Genomic DNA, 20,601 nt, shown 5'->3' with positions numbered 1-20,601 from the left:
TACCGGCAATACAAAAAGGTGTGGATCCTAATTTTCTTCAATCTTTTTGTCAGTTTGCTGCTCCTTATTCACAACATGAGCGCTATGTACAACCTCCTCTACCTACTAGACAGCCATCACCTGCTCCTCAACCTCTTGCATGGGTTCCTTGTACTTCATTGTACTTGATTTAGAGAGAGTTGGTGCTCTTGCGTGAGGCAGTACTTGCAAGCTTACCATCTCTTTTAATAGCAAGGGTATCATCAAAATTTTTGGCATAATAATAGATCTCATCAAGAGAATGAATATGGTTCCGGAGATCCTAATTGTGATAATTTGGTGGAAGGCCGAATAAGTATAGCACGTAAACCAACACATGTGGCTCCTCAAGTGCCAGGTCTTCTTGGGAATAGTTGTCTAGGCTCTTCTTTCCCATCTCCAATCTAAACAACCGACGAAAGTTGTCTATCTTGTTTATAGAGACAAATTGTGCCTTAAACACATGCTGAAAATCAGACCACATTATCGGCTTCATATAGAGGTCCTTCCGCCGTGCGAACCCTTTATGCTGAAGCATAATTTGAATCTGACTAGTACACTTAGCATTAGTGTATTTGTACAGATTTAAAAAAGCATCTCTTTTGTTTAAATTCATTATATGGATAGTAGTAGTTGCCAGGGGTGTGAGATTAGCGAGTCTGCCTTTATTCCGCATGATCTCTTGCGAGGTGGGATTTATAGGTGGCCATTGCATGCGGATTCTATTTGACAACGGCTCTACTCACAATGTTATTTTTCACGTTTGGTGCATACACTCCGGCTACCCACGGTGGCAAGTGATCACCATTATGTGATCAATCTTGGGAGGGATACAGACGTGGAAGTGTGGGATCGAATGGTGCCTAGGCTGGAAGTCGAGATTCAGGACTGCCGGGAGGCTTTGGACTTCCACATCATGAACCTTGACAGTGTGGACATGATCTTGGGAATATCCGATTTTTTTATATAAGAGCGCAACGATGATGTTTCCATATTGAAGTGTTGATGAGTTTGTTGTCGAGGAGACTTTCCCATGAACATTCACACCAAACCGGTGGTATTACACTTGAGTCCTCCATGCAGCTTACACGAGAGGGGCAATGCAAGTTTTGATACTCACAGGTGGCCAGCTGGTTTGATTGTCATGGCCTCGAGATGGATCCTGTTCTCGCTTTCCAGTATAGCCTCGTGTTCTCGCTTTCCAGTATAGCCTCGCCTTTTCTTGGTCTCCCTAGACAAGAGATCAACTGCCTCATTCGACTCGATTTGACAGGGCTTGACATACATCTTAGGTGGCTGACCCACCTCAGCTCTTCACAAAACTTCAGTTCTACAGAGAGCATTTCTTACGAGGTCCAGACGTTGGATTCATCATGAGCCCTGGATACCTCCACAGGCACTAGTCTCGTCTTACCGCTTATGGGTCAAGTCAGGTAGAGCAGAGGGAATCCCGAAGGAGGTATGTATATGCAGAGTATGCAAAACCGGGGGGGTGGAGACCGAGGAGCATTATATGTTTAGATGTCCACCCTATTATGATATCTGCGGGAAAATTCATTCTCTTTAGAGATGGGTTTGGCCCTCTATCAGGATTTGAGATGGCTTGATATGTACTTACTAGAGCTCCATTGCCATCGGTAGTATGTGCTCAGATAGCATCGAGGGGGCAGAGCCAACGGGATGCTCCCCAGACCTCTATCACTGACTTTTTCAGATTTCATCCACCAGCGACACAAAGGATGTCCACGTAGCTAGAGAGATCACACAGCTAGACCCCGCAGAGTTACTAGAGAGAGAGCACAATCTCTTGTGAGAGCTGGGTGGCCTGGTCCCTGAGGATCCTGACCATCCACTTGCGAGCTCCAGATGTGGGTCTTACCCATGCGTCGTACACCACAAGGAGGGGATTTCTTATAAGGTGAATTTGGATGACTACCATGAGGTTATAAATTGCACTTTCTTATAAGGTGAATTTGGGCATGTTCCTGGATCATCTAGGTATATGTCTTACCCATGCATCGTACACCACAAGGAGGTGATTTCTTCGAAGCTTTGTGCTCTAGAGAAAGACGGCGTCCTCGCTGGTCGAGGAGATGGCCATCATCGCAGCTCAGTTTCTTGCTCTTCGAGGAGGTTTACATCATTCATATCCTATATGTATACATTGTACCTTGCTACATTGCTATGTGTACTATCACATGTTCCTTGTATTGGTACCCAGTTTCCCTTTTTGAGTTTTTTAGTCCTTTTCTTTCCATGAATTAGTGCTCTGTGTCTCTTTTTGGTCTCATAGACCCTTCAGATCTTTAGAGGATGTTTATATATCTGTTTTTCTTTCTCTCTGTACCTCATGAGATCTATGACATTGTTTGAATGTCGGTTAATATGTAAGATGGCTGACAGTTTTGTACTTGTTCTTCTGCAGCTTCAAACGGAAACCCATATCAAAGAGATTCCTTGCATTATATTGATCCATCAGGGCGATTAAATGCATACCAAGCTGTAAGACACCATCATTAGTTGCACAATTTTCATGCAAGAACCTATGGTGTGCTCTTTGTCAAGCACAGATATTGCTTGGTGTGCTTAGGCTATATACGCAGCGGGAGAAGTGTTGGAGTTCTATGATTCAGATAAGCAGTTTTCTGTCTGGGGTTTCGGAGGCAGACCTAATCAAGATACACCGATTTCTCACTGTTTCAATCTGAACAAGCACTCTGAAGAGGCAAGAAAATATCATGCAAAACTTTTAAATCAATGTATTTAGGTTTTTTCTAAATGGGGAGGGGAAAATTGCTCTCTTAGTATCCAGACAGTGTGATATCGTTGGTAGCCTTGCCAAGTCCCCTATAACGGTTAACCAACCCCCCCTGTTAAGTATATGCTAGTGCTACTTTATTCTCTCTTGTTTGTACAGGTTATTGGAGTTGCAGGGATTTTGGAGGCATATTTACAAGAAATACGCCATATATACTTGGCCGGCCCTACAATCTTTGGCCCTGTCATAAACCATGCTGCTTCAATAGCTAGTCAAGCAGCAGAAAGACAGCTTCATAAGTATTTTGTGCTGCTGATAATCACAGTATTACTCTCAATTCTGAAACATCTTCTTTCCACACCATTAACGTCCATATATGTAAATATCTCACGTAGGATTTTGATCGTTGATGTATGCTTAACAGTAACTTGCATTATCAGGATGGTGTTATTACAGATCTGCAAGAAAGCATCAATGCACTGGTTAAGGCATCTGGGCTCCCCTTGTCAGTGCTCATAGTTGGTGTTGGTGGGGCTGATTTCACAGAGATGGAGGTAAATGCGTTTTTTGTAGTAGCTCATGTTCTGCAGAAAGCTCAAATAAGCATAGTTCTGTAAAGATATGTATTGAATGTAGTGTTTAATAAAGTAGTATAGAATGGAGTGTGCATTTTAGCTACCAAAAACTGGTAACTGCAGAATTGCACCATAGAATGGAGTGTGCATTTAGCTACCAAATCAAGGGGAAAGTGAGAAATGATGAGAGCAACTCCCGAATTAGTGGTTTGAGCTCCAATTGCTCAAAAACATCACTATCATTAGCACTAATGAATTTGATTAGTAGAAATTCTTGAATTGAATAAGCTACCAGAAATCACCACTAGAGTGGATATGTGAAGGAATTGAAGTAATAAATACTTCACTCTTAGTAAGTTGACACCATGAATACGTTAATTTGCACTGGGTTCTTTAGGTTTGATGAAAACAAGTTTTCCAAGGTGAGCTGAAATTAGCACAGAAATCTTGCTTCCCAAGAGCTTCCGGATTGCTTCAATCTTGATACTCACATAATGAAAGTAGAGAAAAAGTGATTAAGCTAATGTCAAGATAATAACAATGCATGAGGTTACATTTAACAGACATTTACATTAGATTGGGTGCCTTTAAATAGGCCAGAGTGCATCATCGTTAGCACCTTGTTTTGCTTAATCCATTGTCTAATCTAGCCCTAATATGCTCTCTTGTTGATTCCAAGTTCCACCTCCCTTGATTGAAGGCTCCTTTATTGCTCATAGTTGAGTATTATGCACCTACTAGTCCACTTGTTCTAGGCGCCTTCTTTTGATGCTTTCTTGGGTTTTCTTGCCCACATACATCATGGCTTATGACCTTTTTGGCCCATCTATTTATGTGCCATTTGATTTGACACACCCTTCACATAATTTCTTAGGTTACATGCTCTCTCCCTTAATGTCCAAATGGTTGCACCCTTCATCACTTGTTTTTTAATCTCTCTTAACCACTACATGACAGAGATGTGGCTGTAAGAAAGATGCGACTCCTCATTGTTGGACCAGAGAACCACTGTTGAGTGGGCTATGGCGATTGCAGCAGTATGGCAGCCATGGCGAGAGTGTGTGAGTGAGAGATGAGAGAGAGATATAGAGAGGAAAAGAAAGAAAGTAAGAAAAGATATATTAATGTCTACGGAAGGCCATATTTACCTATGAGACAAATTTGTATACAACAAGTCTGTGTCCTGAGTATCATGGAAAGAAAAATTGAAATGAAAAGCTAATCCCAGTCACATGCAGCTCACTATGCAGTCACTGTATAGCATGCTATAGATGTACAATCATGATAAATTGTATACTACTAATTCCACCCAATGGAGATGGTGGGGTGTAGTACATCATACATGGGGCATGGGGCGAGGAGGACTCTCACAGTTGCTGTGCCTCGGTGTAGCCTCTGGACTCTCTCCTCCATAGCTCTGCGGTAACGTGCTTTGATCTGGGCAGACTCGGTCTGATGTAGTAGTGGTGGTCTGTGTGCGGGTAGTCATGGTCTCCTGGCAACTCTGCTCTCCGAGGCTCTCTGTAGTGTGAGCCCTCGTTGGGAGGTAGATGATATAGGGGGAGGGGGATGTGGCTCGTTGATAGGCCTGAAGAAGCTGGTGATCTATGGCTGGGATCTTTGGCTTTGCACCTGTAGAAGCCTCTCTCTATGTTGGTGTAGCTCGAGGAGGAGAAGGCCTAGGCATCTCTGATTGGGATACTCCATCATCGGGCTAAGTGGGCCAAAACCCTCTCTGACCAAGCAACAGTATCTCCCTCTGATCTCATAATATACAGGGCATCTGCATATGTAATGCTCCTCTGACTCTACCTCTCTATGGCATAATCTGCATACTCTGTCCTCTCTAGGGGTCCGTGCTGCTCTCTCTGCCTCAATCTCCAGAGTGAGAGGAAACTCTGATCTGACCAATAGTCACCCTCATAGAATGAGACATTTGTACATCCATGTAGATTGGCCGTCTAACAAATCCATCCTTTGTGAATCTAAGGAAATGATCTCTGTAGTACTACATCTTGGTGGGAAGGGGGCCCGACCAAGTCTCCCTTGTGGGCATCTGGATCAAATCCTGTCTCAGAACTCTATTCCTCTCCTCTTGGGAGAGTGTAAAGTATGGGTAGTCATTATCATACTGGAAGGGCGGTAATCTATCCATGTCGAGCCCATGTGTTGAGAACCACTCATCTACTGTAGCATACCATGATGGGTGATGGCCCTCTGTGGCAATACTCTGTGAGGACTCCATGGCTAAGCGGGGTAGTCTCTTTCTCTTTGGACCCATGGCTTTGAGGCTATGGTCTGAAATAGAGCCTCTACCATCATGGGGGGCACTACAAGCTCTGTCCTGACAATCTCATGTGGTACTGATGGTTTTTTGCGAATCATCCTGGAGATTACGAGGATCCGCGGTCTCTCCATTTGACACCAATCATATGTGGAGAGGTTAGGTGTCAAATCCCCACGGATCTCCTTGTGATCGTTCTTGGTACGGGACTCGAATCCTGCAAACAAACGAATAAACAACAAAGGGGATGCAGGCTTGACTCACCTCCCAACCATGACAGCCGTGGGCAAGCCCACAGACTTGGCTGTCCCCACCGAGCCACGAGCTGAGCTAACTAGGTTGACGTACCGACCAATCTCCTCCTCGCGACGTCCCATACCGCCACGAAGCTGTCCTCGTGGGCCTCGAGATTGCTGCCGGTCTCGGCTGCGTAAAGCAGGTGCACGTCTGCACTAGATCAAGCCTCCAAGACCATAGAGCTCTCACAAACTCGCGAGACCCTCCATATCCCAATAACTAACCTTGGCCAACCTTTTATAGGCTCTTGGTCGGTCATCGAGGACCAGTGCTTTGATACCACTATTGGACCAGAGAACCACTGCTTAGTGGGCTATGGCGGTTGCAGCAATTCATGCATGCAAGAAAATGTACACACACATGTATGCTTTTATGTGAATACATGTGTGCATGATCATGTAAATCTGCATGCACACATGTAAGCCAGACATCCAAAAGCACGCATATGAGTGACTACAGGGATTCTGCCATTCCAAGCCTCATAAGCTATCATAGATTTCAATGCTTTAATGGGATAGCGGTTCAGCACATAGTCGGCGCTCATGACAGCTTCAAGCCAAAATTTGGATGGCAAATCCTTACTTTGAAGCATACATCTCACCATTTCCGTAAGTGTATGATTACGGTGCCTAGACACACCATTCTGCTTTGGTGTATAAGAAGTAGTACACTGATGAGAAATACCACGTGACTACATAAAAGTTGTAAACTCATGTGGAAAATGTTCCCTCCCCTTGATCTGTGCGCTTATGGCTGCAAGCATTTTCAGCCATAGGAAGAAATTGACGGAAAGCTGAAAATGCATCTGATTTAGCTTTCAAACCATACACCCTACAAAAATGAGTGTAATTGTCAATGGAAGTCATAGAGTAGAGATGTCCTGCAAAAGATGGTGCCCTCATAGGGCCACATAGATCACTATGTACGAGCTGCAATGGCCGAGTAGCCTGGACAGTGCCATCTTTTGGAAAGGACTGACGATGCATCTTTTCCAATATACATTCCTCGCATACATGCTTGTGTGGGAGCTGCATAGGCGGCAACTAATGAACCATAGACTGATGCTGTAAACGCATAAGAGAAGGGAAGTTAAGGTGACCAAACCGAGCATGCCATAGCTTAGCGTCACGCATAAACCTGTGATGTGGAAGCAACCATAGCATCATCATGAGAATCACTACTCTTGTCATACATGTCAAGCCTATAAAGGCTATTGCTCAATGTACGAGAGAGCATAAGCGCATCAGAATCTGTTCTGTCATAAATGGTTTAGCAATGATCAGAGAACTGGATTTTGAGAGCAACTTTGCAAGTGCTGAGATAGAAATAAGATTCTTGCAAATTTCAGATTCATACAAAGTATTTGCAAGAATAAATGTGTCCCCACTACATGACGTCAACTCCACATTGCCAATGCCTTTAATGGCATATGATGCATTATTAGCACACAGAACTATACCACCTGATGGTGAATCTCTCAAGGTAGCAAACAACTTCTTGCACGACGTGATGTGCTATGTAGCACCTGAATCAAAATACGAATCAGCATCCGATAATTGTAAACAAGAAATAGGCAAATCACTGCATGTGACTATTAAGGCGTTGCCATTATGTGCAAAATTTTCTCTCTTGCCACTGTCACCTGTAGTTGCAACAAGACCTTGTTGCTTCTTCTTTTTCTGACTCTCTTTACGCTTCCTGCATTCCTCAATTACATGATGAGGTTTTCGACAATAGTTGCATCTCTTCTTCTCCTCTTTAGAGTTAGGAGGATCTAAATGGGCTTGTGCTTTGTCCTTAGGTTTAGCACTAGAACCAGCGCTAGATTTTCCTCTACCATGATAGGAGGCAACAAAAGCTTGATCTGCAGCAATCATGTTGTTCCGGTTGCAATGAGATTGCTCCTCCTGTGACAAGAGAGCTACCAAACCATCAAATGTGTACAAATCTGTATTTCTCTTCATCAAGAGGCAAAGAGTGGTAGCAAATCCTTGATAGAGACAAGTGAACTATTAGGTATCACATCATCAATATCACGTCATCAATATTGATTAACTGCTCTCACAAATCCTTGAACACGGGTGAGAAATCCATCCATAGAATCACCCTCAATCATATGCTCCAAGTCAAGCTTTTCTACAGAAGCCTCACTGCGGATTTGATGTAAATAGGCAAATATATCCCATGCACTTTTAGAAGAAGTAAATGAACGGATATGAAGTATGACTTGCGGTTTACACGAGAGAGCAATCAAGGCATGAGCTTGTGTATCTTTAGCATCCCATTTGAGTTGTTCTTGTGTAGAAGGAATTGGTGCAAGTGGTGCACTTCCACTGGAACCAAAATCACTCGTTCCAACAGTGGATACCCCTGACGTGCTAGCTAGCATTTGCAAGAGATGTTTCAAAAACAGGTTGGCAAAAACCTCTGGTAACTACTGGAATTTGCATGAAAGTCATACATCTGCACATGTGCACTAGCTGAAACTGAGGTGGGTGGTACAATCCAAATTCCTAGGAATATTAAACCTCACGTCAAAGCACCAGTACAGATAGCTTTAGTAGTTACAACCACACTCATCCACACTCAGTTTAGTGATAAAAGATATGGTAAACTCCTCCCCACAAAAAAAAAAAAGAAAACTTTACTACAGGGAGTATTTACAGATACATGTAGAGGGTGCTCTGGGTGCTCTTGCACCGGATTTCCAAGTACCAAGGATGAAAACAAAATAAAATAAGTCTATCGCCCAAGCCCAAGGCAAGGGGTGTTTCCAGCTTCACACCGGTCTAATGTGGATCTCGCAGGACGGGCCAAGTCTCATATAGCTGGCTATGTGTATTCACAAACCCTCTCAGTCTCACACTAGGCTGGATGTACCTAGAGAGCCATGCTTATCTAGTCTTCAGACATTAGATTGAAACATGTGTGTGCAACAACTCTTTCCAACACATACCTTCCTTTTGGATACTCCTTCAAGGTACTTGTATCAAAAGTGAGATATTCGATCAAGAGCTTTCAGCAGATTCTACACTTGAATTTTATGAATGGTTCACCATACACTTGTAGAAAAGTTGATGACAATCAGCTGTCTTTCCCTGTTTGTAGCCCTGGTGTGTGTAAGAGTTGATGAAGATGATACTGCTGTACGACTCTATATGCAGCCTGTATGCAGTCCAGTGCAGCAAACTTAACTAAGTCTTAAACGTGGGTTTTGGTACTTTCAATGGCTAAATTCGGCACCTGCAAAAAGCTTTTGGTACTTTCAATGGCTAAATTCGGCACCTGCAAAAAGCCAATCACTAATCAACAAGTAAAGGCATCCACAAAGTCTCGTAGCCAGTAGTTCTGAGTGTCCCCAACGCTACGAGTCTAGACATAAAGCAAGCATGCAAGACACGAAAACAAGTCATGCATCTAATAAATCTTTTACACAAAATGAAATGCATATGCAAATATACATTGGAAATCCCCCATTCTCAAGTCATGTATCTCACTTAGGGGTCTAGTCATACTAGATGACCACGAGCACCAGTGTTCCCAGTCATATTGGTCACACCTCCAAGCCTACTAGTCACACTAGCACTGCCAGAAGTGCTACTGATCATATCAACAAAGCTCCCATCCCTTTGGAAATACCAGTCCATGTCACAGGACTACTGATCATATTAGCAAAGCTCCCATCCCTCTTGAAATACCAGTCCATGTCACAGGACTACTCGTCATATGAGCAAAGCCCAACCACTAGACATCCCGAGGGTGATTCACCCATCAAATTGGTGTCCAACTGCATAGAAAGATCCAGTGAGAATCTATCTTTGCATTTATTTAAGGATACATAGTTGTTCGGGAGCCAAATGGTGACACTAGTTGTTCTGACATTGAAGTCTCCCAAGAGGAGAATGTCTCCTACATGAGAGAACCCTATTATGTCTGCAAATATAGGTGCAAAAAGAGACTGACCATCTTGCAATACATCACCGGCAAAGGTAGGTCTTTGGCCAAAGTAGCATATTGCAATGTGGACAACTGTGACTCTTGGCCAGGTGAAATGGACCCACATGAAACGGCCTCCTTGTCTCATCTAACTTCTTGGTTTGAGAAGACATTCCCACCACGTGACAGTAGGCGGACGTCCCATGAAGTGCTGGGCTTTACACACGTCATGAAACACACAAACATAGCAAACATCTAGCAAATTTTCTAGATTCACATGCAACCATGCATGATGCAAATCAAAGGGGGTTCTGGACAAAGTGGCTACGTACTATCTGTGTGGGCGAATGCAATCTGAAAAAGTCTGTTATGGATGTCTGAGAGGCATTTGGTTGGCTCTGGCTCCCTAGCTGCCGTCTGAGCTCCCGGTGGCAGTGAAGCTCGAGTAGGTACAGACCCAAGCATCTCTGATCCTCTCGATAATTAGCTTGTGAGAGAGGGCCGAATCTGTCTCGGAAGGGAGCAAAATATATTCCGGATCTTATAGTAAGATGGGCACCTAAACATGTCATGCTTCTCTGTCTCGACCTCCTCTGTCATGCATACCTTGCATATCTGTGCCGCCCGAGGGGTTCGATCTGCTCTACCTGACCAATCTGTAGACGGTGGTATGGTACCCACAGCTAGCCAACAGTGATCTGCATGTTATGTACGAGATGCAAATTGCAGTCATCAGATTTGATCAGGGTGGATATTGTGCAGTTATTGAAGACTGCCGACAAATGCCACAGGTCGAAATTAGTAATGCCTTAACCTGTTTGTTTATGTTTGTTCTTCTTTGCATGGAAGATAGGGCAGGAGCAATAGGCACCCTGAACAGGGCAAAACAAGGCCAAAACGGACCGGGCAGAAAGAAAAAAACGGGCAAGATAGGTCACAGTGCAGAGGGTTTGTGCAGCAGCAAAGTCGGGCTGAGAGAGAGAGAGAGAGAGAGAGAGAGAGAGAGAGAGAGAGAGAGAGATTAACAACATGTACCCTTGTTACAGTACTTGGATGCAGATAGAGGTAGATTGCAGTCATCGGATAGGAACAGAGTGGCAGTGCGGGATATCGTGCAGTTTATGCCACTGCGGAATGCCACAGGTTGAAATTAGTAATGCCTTAACCTGCTTGCCTCTTGAGTTCTCGCATGGATTTCAATAACTCTGAAAGGGTCTGATGCATTGCAGGGGCAATTTCTCTTGCACACATGTTGCTTGCAGAGCTTCCAGCACAGTTTTTGGAGTACATGCAAAACATGAAAATTTTTCCAAACGCAATGCAGGAGGCCATGGCAAGCATGCAATGAGTTCAGTTTATATTTTTGGGAATTTTTTTATAAAAGGCTTTGTAGCCTCGCAGCCCCCGACGCTGGCATGAGATGTCCACCTCGTTACTTCAATGGCGAGAAGGACATGTTCCAGCTTTGAGGAATTTGTTGGGTGTATTAATGTGATTTTTGAGAATACGAGGTTCATGAAGGCAGGTGCTTGGAAGACCTTTTTGTAATATTATTATTGGCGGCTTTTGGTAGAAGCTCCTGAATGGCTAGATGCATTTCACTTTTCTCTGCTAGAGCAGGATGACTCAAGTGAGACTGGCTTTGAAGCTGATGAGAGCTTCCTATTCCAACTCAAGGGCGAAAGTTTATTTTGTATTGTTGTAAAAAGTCTCCTTGAAGATGCCTCTACACCATTGACTTGTAATCATGGGAGGATGTATTATGTGCCGAAAAACGATCAACACTGCCTAGGTGTCAGCATCAGGATCCGTTATCACCGTTGCCTATTTTGTGTAACATTTTTTTGCTCCCCAAGGTGTCCCAATCTGAATTTGAGCTCTTCAAATTCCCCGTCATGTATAATTTTTTCATTATAAAAAACAAGCAGCTCAATGTGAAGACCATATTAAGTAATGCGTCTGCATTATTTCTTATCCTCGGTGCAAGAAAGATGTGGAATCAAGCCACAGTAAAGCTAGGTAGATGAGCCTTGATTGCGTGCGTGCATGCAGATGAACTTCTCCATGCATATACTTGTGTGAAATGCCCACTAATATGCAGAGTCCTTTTGAGAATAAATGAGATGCATGACTGTTTCCATTTTATGGTGAGGCAAGGCAACTTACGGATAACTTTTAAGGGTTTAAAACGCCACATAAGACACCTGTTTGAAACCCATGATCTATACACATTGAATAGGTACATAATAAAGAACAGATTTATTTGTTGATTAATATTTCATTCATAAAGTGCATCAAATGTCATGCACTCTGGTGATTTTATGTTGTTTCTTGTTGACAAATGAATCAAAAAGGAAGGGCTTGTTTTTTAATTTTATAGTCCTTTCAGACAAGTTGCATTTAAGTGTACTAAGAAGATGCCTTGCATGCATGCTGTTGTAGATTGATGGGTAGCCCTGCTTGTGCAAAAAGGATGTGTCAATTTCAAAAGTGACCTTGACACAAAAAAAAACTTTTTGTAACCAGGTAATTGATTAAGAGAAATTCACCTGGCCCACACGTGCAATGTGTTTGGGAAGTTAAATGATGCTGAATGCTCTTCTTTGAAAGCATTGCCATGTATTGTAACAGAATGGAAATATATTGTAACAGAACGGAAATATATTGTAACAGAATGGAAAGGTGGTAGGTTTCTGTAATGAAATAGAAGTGGTGTGCACACATTGCTTAAAGGGCAATAAAGAGAGGAGACCACAAATAGAGAAAGGAGATGATAGGGTGGATAAAGAGGGGAAAAGCTAGTAATGATGAGTAGAGGATAAGCTTGCGATTGGTAGGCTTTGTGAAAACAGGATCTTAAATGTGGGGGGGTATCGATTCTCCCGACCATAGTTCATTATGGAAAAGAAGATGATGCAACGAATAAAAAACCTAGCTTTGTACACTAAACACTATCCTCTGCTTCACATGAGGGTAATACTTTGTGGCAATTCATTCATATTAGGCCTATATCCATTTCATCATTTACATCCAAAGAGTAACCTTGCCACTCTCTTTCTAGTGCATCCATTTGTTCCCCAAATGGCATTGCATTCATCCCCATCTCATGCATGTTCTTTTAGTACCATTTCCAACTTCTCAAATGCTTCTGTGAGCTTTGGATTTTTCCACAGCTACAACCAAGGCAGAAGCTGTGGAAAGCACGAAGCTATCCACAAAAGGCTATAAGTAATGCTATCTCAGATCCTTTCTTTGGGTGCAATTTTGTGTTTGAGATGTTTGGTATGTGCCCAAAATTGTAATGCGACAAGTGCCTTGAAAAGAAAACAATTGCTACTTAACTTTCTAAAGTAACACTAAAAATTGATTTGTTCCTCTCGTGTGCTCCCCTTGTAGGAGAACTGTAGTAGATGCCTTATATAACTTTGACATTAAACTCGGAATAGTTGTAGGCTAGTGCTGGCCACTAACCAGTCCATCACCTAAGGTTTTATCTCTCTATGCGAAAAAACCACCTTTTTTCTTGCTTGTAGGCTTGGTCTTTGTTTGGCCTTGTTACACAATTCTCACTAAAGGGCACACCGTGTGATAAGGGCATGAAGTAGATGTAATCATGAAAAATGATCAAAATATGTACCTTGATAACATGATGCATTTGAATAGAGTTAATATAGAAAGGAAGAGAGAATTACATGGAATAATGAAGTGTCTACATCTACATGAAAAAATAGTACGCATACATAGTAGTATCGAAAGATGCATCAAAGCAGGTAAAGATACGCACAAAGACCGAACCAACTAAGATACACACAATAGTTGCATACATAGGAAGATGCATGAAAGTTGGTAAAAGACAAACCAAAATCAAACGAGCGACCAAGTAAGATATACATGACATAGATAGATATCATAAACAAGTATACATAGATAAAACAATATGAGTAAACATACATGGTTTACATGTTAGTATCATGTAGATGCATATTAACAAGAAACTAAAGACAATGGAATGCATACGAGATGGTATCTATGGTGGTATTGTTGGAGGGTGGGAGAGGAACGAAAGTTGATATTGCCACCGTTGAAGAAGGGGAGGGTTTCTTTAGAAGTAGAGGAAGTGCCACATGTGAAGAAGAAACCCTCCCCCTTCCTTCAAGAAGACTTTCTTGACATCGTATAAGAAACCCCAAAGAGACTCCTCTTGCTGATATGAAACATTGTGTAGGGGCTATGGTTGATTTACAACTTGCTGTTGCCAATTGAAACCCTAGCTCGTCGAAAGGAGGTGGTTGTGTATGGGGTTTTCTCTTACTTGCACGAACGCATAGAGTGAGGGGTTGTGTTGATAGCCTTCACACAAAAGCATGGAATCTCTTTGAGACGATTGTTGGGATCAAGGTCTTGCTTGTGTGTGTGAACACATCCCTAAAAAGGTGTGAACACTGTGTGTAGTTGTGTGTGAACTTAGATGGAGTGGATAAGCATGCATTAAATAAGGTCAAATGGTTTGGTATTGGAAAAGGCCTTTATATTCATGGGCTTGTACTTCATATCAATCTATCAATACAACATATCATTGAGTTGTATTAATTCTCTCTCTTGTTCATCTTCTAGGCGTGTCTCTCTCTATCAGTATTGATTTCTCTAACACAATAGCGATGGCTTTTGTTTTTGAGCCTCCTTAGGCTATGCTGGTTGTAACCCTAATCCATGCTTGGGCCTTCATTACGGCATTCTGTCGACATTATCCCTACTGCACGCGCTATCATCAACACTCTATCAACGCGCTGCTATCGATGTTTTTGTCATCACTTATTGTATTCTCCTTTGGTTACCACGATGACAGCTGTAACACCTCTCTATAGGCCTAATTGTCTCTGTGGCATTCATCTCCAGTAGCCTTAGCCGCCCATAACAACATGGCTCCCTTCCCAGCTGTGCTTTGGCTCTCTAAAGCACACCCAGCCACAACCTTCACTGTTAGTCCTCTTGCCCCCCTCATGGTGCCACCGTCACAGCACTGCCACCGCAACAGGATTGGCAACATCTTTCCCATCTACTTCTACGACTACTTTCCACTTGTGCCCAACATAGGCGGTACCCAACGCACCACGCTTTCCACAACGGTTTTGTCTCACGAGTCAGCGTTCACAGCCACGTCCATGTCCACCTGAGGGCCTCCACTCCACACAGCTGCTTTCCATCAGCAGAAGCAAAGAGAGAGAGAGAGGATCAACACCTCTGCAGGTGGCCACACCCGTGGGAAAAAGATGAGGTTTATTTAAAAAAAAAAACTAAAGCCCAAAAAAGAAGAAGAAAAGAAAAGCCTTAAAGCTTATTAACCTTGAGGTTTAAAAATGACTGTAAAATGGCATTTGGTTGTTCAGATGGGCTTCATGGATTTCTCTTATTATGCTTCATTATGGCCTCCCACGTCTAAGTCTTCTTCATCGATTTCTACATCGGCTTTTGGGACATAGTAGCACACCAAGAGCTTCATCGACTGGGAGTTTCTACTCCTAAAAATAATCATTAATATATATTGTGGGTTCTCTGCCCGGGATATATCCCAAAAATGAACAAAATAATCTTGTGTTTGTTTTTTGTAAATCACCTCTGGCCACCATATGATGTCGGCCATGTGATATGTTTGCTTGTGATTTGTGTGTGTTGTTGGTCTTTCTTCCTTGTTTGTCCCTGCGCATGTAGAACCACTCATCGACGTGAGAAAAACTCATGACACAGGTGAGGTGAGATATCCCTTGAGGGGGTTCCTAGCCGAGGAACACCATTGCGAGCATGAGAAATTGGACCATGAGTCCAAGATTTATCCTTAACACAGAGCAGGAGAGATAGCCCTTGAGGGGGATTTGTTGGAAGTAAGGCCTGTACTGTATGTATCCATGTATGTGTGTGTTGTTTGTGTGACCTATTCCTTATGTGTTTCTACCCCAAGTGGAACCGAGCTAGCATGTGAAACTAGAAGCTAGATTTATCCATGATACAGTAAAAAAAACTGGCATGTGAAACTAGTGTTCTAGATTTATCCTTGACATAGTATGAGGCAATCCCTTGAGGGGGGGTTTGTTGGGGTCAAGGTCTTGCTTGCGTGTGTGAACACATCCCTAAAAAGGTGTGAACACTTTGTGTGTAGTTGTGTGTGAACTTAGATGGAGTGGATAAGCATGCATTAAATAAGGTCAAATGGTTTGGTATTGGAAAAGGCCTTTATATACATGGGCTTCTACTTCATATCAATCAATCAATACAACATATCATTGAATCGTGTGAATTCTCTCTCTTGTTCATCTTTTAGGCGTGTCTCTCTCTATCAGTATTGATTTCTCTAACACAATAACGATGGCTTTTCTCTTTGAGCCTCCTTAGGCTATGCTAGCTGTAATCCTAATCCATGCTTGGGCCTTCAACGGCCATGTTTGAGTTGTTTGCATTGGCCCTTGCTTGTTGAGTGAGGAGACCCCAAATACACAAGCTTCGCTTTCTAGTTGAGTGAAGGCCTTAGGGTTACCAGTGGTGGTAGTACACTCCTGTACCTGGGCATCGGGGGCCACATGTCTAGTACCATCTCGCATACCTAGCCATTAGGCACCACCCTTGTTCGAATCACCTCGCATACCTATCCATTAGGCACCACCCTGCTTGAATCATCTAGAGCCGCTTCCTTGTCCATCATACCAATCGTGCCAAGGCACACCACGTTTAGCGGAGAGGGGTCAAGGTCTTCTACCGCTGCCTTCATGTGCCACACCCCGCAGATAACATTAACACCTAAATCTATGAACCTTTGTGGTACCTTCACAGGAATACAATGTTCACACAATTATTTCAACGCATTATTTTAAGCACCATGTATTATACCCATAACCGAAGTAGTGTAAACCATGGTGGTAAGTTCGACGAGACATCACAACTCTCCAATCAAAACTCCGAATAAGTTGAATTCTTCCAGTCACATGTATCCTGCTGAGGTCTTCTCATCAAGACACTGTCTTTTTAATGCCCCAATTTCTCAAGGTCTCATAATTGTTTTTTCCTCTAGGGTGTTCTAGGGTCATTAGACAATTGAAGATTCTTCCTTAGCCATTTTCGGTCTAAGTTCATATCTACTTAGGTTGGTAAAATTCTACGCCTCGTTCAGCTAACTCTATGTATACCTATTTTCCATTTCTTTCTAGGGTTGCTAATTTCGAGAGATAAACTTTGCTAATTTCGAGAGATAAACTGTGAAATTGAACAAGGTTAGCTAATTAAAAAAACCAGTTTTCCATGAGTCTTTTATTTATTATTTCATTTCAAAAACTAAGGTCACGATTTATACATCATCTCGGATAATATTTTGTGCCTTGATGGCCTTAGTTAATGGGGTAATTTAGTAGCTCTCTCTCTCTCTAAATCTTGCATAACTATTAACCTAAATTATCAGTAAACTAACTAATCAAATCATTTTAAATCTAAATCCCTTCTAAAAAATAATTTATTTTGAACTCTAAAATATTATTGATTCACGTGTGCATGTTTATCTTCACTTTATAATTTTTTATTTAAACCTAGACTATTAATCCCTATCCTAATGTCAGGTCAAATTCAACTTAGCATAATCCTAGCATGGATTTATCTATGTGCAAAAATAAAACATATAATTTTATGTGGCCCTAAAAATAACGATTCTTTGATAATCCTAAGGCTAATGTGCTACATAAAGGTCAATTAATTCACTGGTCTTTGGGATGTGTGCAAAAATCTTAGTTCTTCTCCAAAAAAAAGCTCAACTTGAATCTAATGTATATCCCATTGGAAAAAAAAGGGTCAATTTAGACTACGTGTGTCTTTTTAGTTACACAACCTTAATAAGATCTTACCCTAAGGTGTAGATAGGTCTACCTAGGATATTGTGTAATAATTAAACAAAGAATCATAAATTTATTTGTTTGAATTTGGACTATGTGTGTCTTTTTGGCCACACAACCTTAATAAAATTTACCCTAAGGTGTAGATAGGTCTACCTAGGATATTGTGTAATAATTAAACAAATAATTACTAATTTATTTGTTTAATTTAAATTTAGATGATCAAACTCAATTAAAATGAAAGAAATAGCATGAAAAAATCAAACTTTGAAGACAAGGGCTGAGAGTATTTCTTTGCCTTAACGTTGGAAACTTTAAATACAAGGGCTAATTGTACCTCTTTGCCTAGCATTGGGGGGGTTGAAGTAGAGCCCAAAGACGAAATAGAATTGCTATACAGGTCCCTAGACATCCACAATTTTCTCTAGGTCTCTTGAAGGTACTGTAGTACTCCCAAGGATCTAGTACACGTGCAATTGAAGTACCTAAAGTGCTAAGCAATTGTACTAGGTAAAATGATGTGCACATGCTACTCTCCCCTCTCTCTCTAGGTAAAAATTCGTTTGTTCCAAATAAGCTAGGGAGCCTTTATACACTTGAAAATGACCGTTGGGCACTCCACATGCTCCCTTAATTGCCTCAAGTTTGGTAGCCCACCATATCTCATGCAAAGAGCTAACTATGCATGCAACCATCCATTTCTCATGCAACTACCCCTTCCTCATGCAACTAATGTTTATCCTTAGTGAACTAGATATTCTCATACATAATTTAATTATGCATGCAACTACCCCTTCCTCATGCACAACTAACCCTTACTCTTAGTGAACTAGCTCTTCTCGTGTATGGTTCACTCTAACTAATAGTTTCCATATTTATTTTTTCATCTATTTGATTTTCTTGGCCCCAAAATTCAACCTTAGCCTATTAACCAAACCTTGATAATTCTTTAAATTTTATTTTCTCATGGTTATGATCTTTTCTCATTAATTTGGACACCTCTCTCAAGTCTCTCTCTCTAGAATATGCACCATAAAAAGCAAAACCCCTTGTTAAATTTAACACATGGCTCGCCTAACTTCCCAATCTTCTTCCTCTAGGTCTACAACTTGGGCCATATATTATGGATATTTAAAACTTCCCTTAACTCTCATGGGATCCCTGTAGTTCCTCCTTTAACATGGATGTAGCACTTTATATATAAACATAGGTTATCTTCTTGCTATCTATGGCAGTATATCTTATTCTAGTCTACATTGGAAGAATGTCCATAGTTGCTAGAATATGCAGCTAATTCCCAAAGTTCTATGGAGTGAAGCAAAAAATCAGAATTTATGAACTTACACACTTTTCTTCCAGTATTTTATTACATGTCTAGGACATATTACATCACATATTGACCACTGTGAATCTTGCAATAGTCGTAATCAGCTATGGAGTGAAGCATCCAAATTGGATTCGAGGGCTAGTAGGTTAATGATAAGCCCTCCAACCAATATTAGTAGTTTTCCACTAACTTAGGGATTTTACTAAGCCCAAAAATTAAAGAAGGCTAATCCAATTGCTAATTAGCTTACCTAATCACACTTTTGGGAATCTAATTACTCCCAATTGGATTATACTTTGGAAGGGGAGATTTTGTATAGAAGTGATGTGTGGATGTAGGCTAATTATGGATAGGTGTTGTGCCCAACGGCTTAGTGGTGATAGAGTGCACAGTCGGTGGACCACTTCCCACGTCGTGAGCACCACCTCGATACTATATGTGTGAAGCTGGCGGGTTGTAACCACCACAATAGCCGTTTCCAAGATTAAGAATACAAAGCTTAAAAGGGTGGCTGATTCACTATTGCTTCAAAGGGATTGCAAGGTGGCACGTTGCTCACAATTGACAGCCAATAGTGAGAAGAAAAACATAGTCATAGTCTTTAGAAAAAGCAGTAGTCTTTGTGTCGACTGTAATGATCCTGAAATGATTGTGGAAGTAATCTAGTAAACAAAGAGCAATGTTGCCATTCATTACGTCTTTGTGTTACCCTTTGTAATGTGTTGAATAAGAGTGTTGTGTCTCTATTTTAATAAAGATGATGTGCACTAGAGAGAGAGTGAGAGAATTATGTAGCGCAGAGTGAGAGTGTGTGGAGTTCTAAAGTGGAGTGGTGGTCTGAGTGCCCCCATGACTACTCTAGAGATGGTGTTCGAATCCAGAAGCTCTGGCAGCAGGTGGCTACACGCCTTCCATGTGGCATTGCCTAACTGGTCTATTACTTCAGACCGTTGTTTTGCCATTTCATTGAGAGCAAAATCAGCGAGAAACACCTGGAAATTCTGCTAGGGAACTCTACCACAACTCCATTGGAATACTTCTTACTGAGGGAATCCTCATTGCAACTAGGCCGATAATCTTTCCTTTTTGGAAAATTGCAGGGGCAGAGCAGATAGTCATCGCGGCGTTGCTGAGTAGCATTCTACACCTTCAGGAAAAGGAAACTTTGAAAGAGGAAGTTGTGGTTCTGCTTAAACTAATCTTGCTAGAATTAGATCCCTAAAACAAGTCTACGGAGAAGCCATACCATGAAGGAGCATTTTTGGGCAAGACAGTGTGCGGAGAACTTTCCACCACCACACAATCCAACCAGCAAAAATGGAGTCAAGCATGCCTTCCGCATGATAGTGAACCTGAGGATGGAGAGAAGTAATGCCTTCCAAGAAACCCTCTAAGAAGCTCGCAGCTACTAATAGTGTCTCGCATTGTTCCAATCAGGAAGATAGTGTGGAAACTTCTACAACACCACACGAGCAAGAGGGAGCGTCAGATTTCAAAGACAATTTGGACCAAGAGCTAAAAGCTATGCACAATCGAGG

At 41.9% G+C, this 20,601-nt stretch overlaps 1 protein-coding gene across 11 annotated transcripts in view; it reads left to right on the top strand.

Moving 5' to 3' along the window:
• Positions 1-11,822, top strand: part of LOC147621353 (protein BONZAI 1-like) — a 56,744-nt gene extending 44,922 nt beyond the window's left edge. For 5 of the 11 annotated variants that reach the window (XM_086824084.1, XM_086824089.1, XM_086824090.1 and 2 more), the window contains 7 exons: positions 2,444-2,520; positions 2,609-2,743; positions 2,936-3,100; positions 3,217-3,330; positions 10,722-10,801; positions 10,915-11,011; positions 11,098-11,822. In XM_086824084.1, coding sequence (XP_086680210.1) covers positions 2,444-2,520; positions 2,609-2,743; positions 2,936-3,100; positions 3,217-3,330; positions 10,722-10,801; positions 10,915-11,011; positions 11,098-11,169 — 740 coding nt within the window. In that variant the 3' untranslated portion in view covers positions 11,170-11,822. Of the gene's footprint in view, positions 1-2,443; positions 2,521-2,608; positions 2,744-2,935; positions 3,101-3,200; positions 3,331-10,721; positions 10,870-10,914; positions 11,012-11,097 lie in introns of those variants that run through there. The other 6 variants (XM_086824086.1, XR_015269813.1, XM_086824088.1 and 3 more) reach the window with 6 other exon arrangements.
• Positions 11,823-20,601: the final 8,779 nt, after the last annotated feature.

Source organism: Cibotium barometz, chromosome 30 (assembly GCF_041138505.1).
Source record: "Cibotium barometz isolate CiBa-2024 chromosome 30, ASM4113850v1, whole genome shotgun sequence".
Classification (NCBI taxonomy): domain Eukaryota; kingdom Viridiplantae; phylum Streptophyta; class Polypodiopsida; order Cyatheales; family Cibotiaceae; genus Cibotium; species Cibotium barometz.
This window is presented reverse-complemented; position numbering and strand designations above follow the sequence as displayed.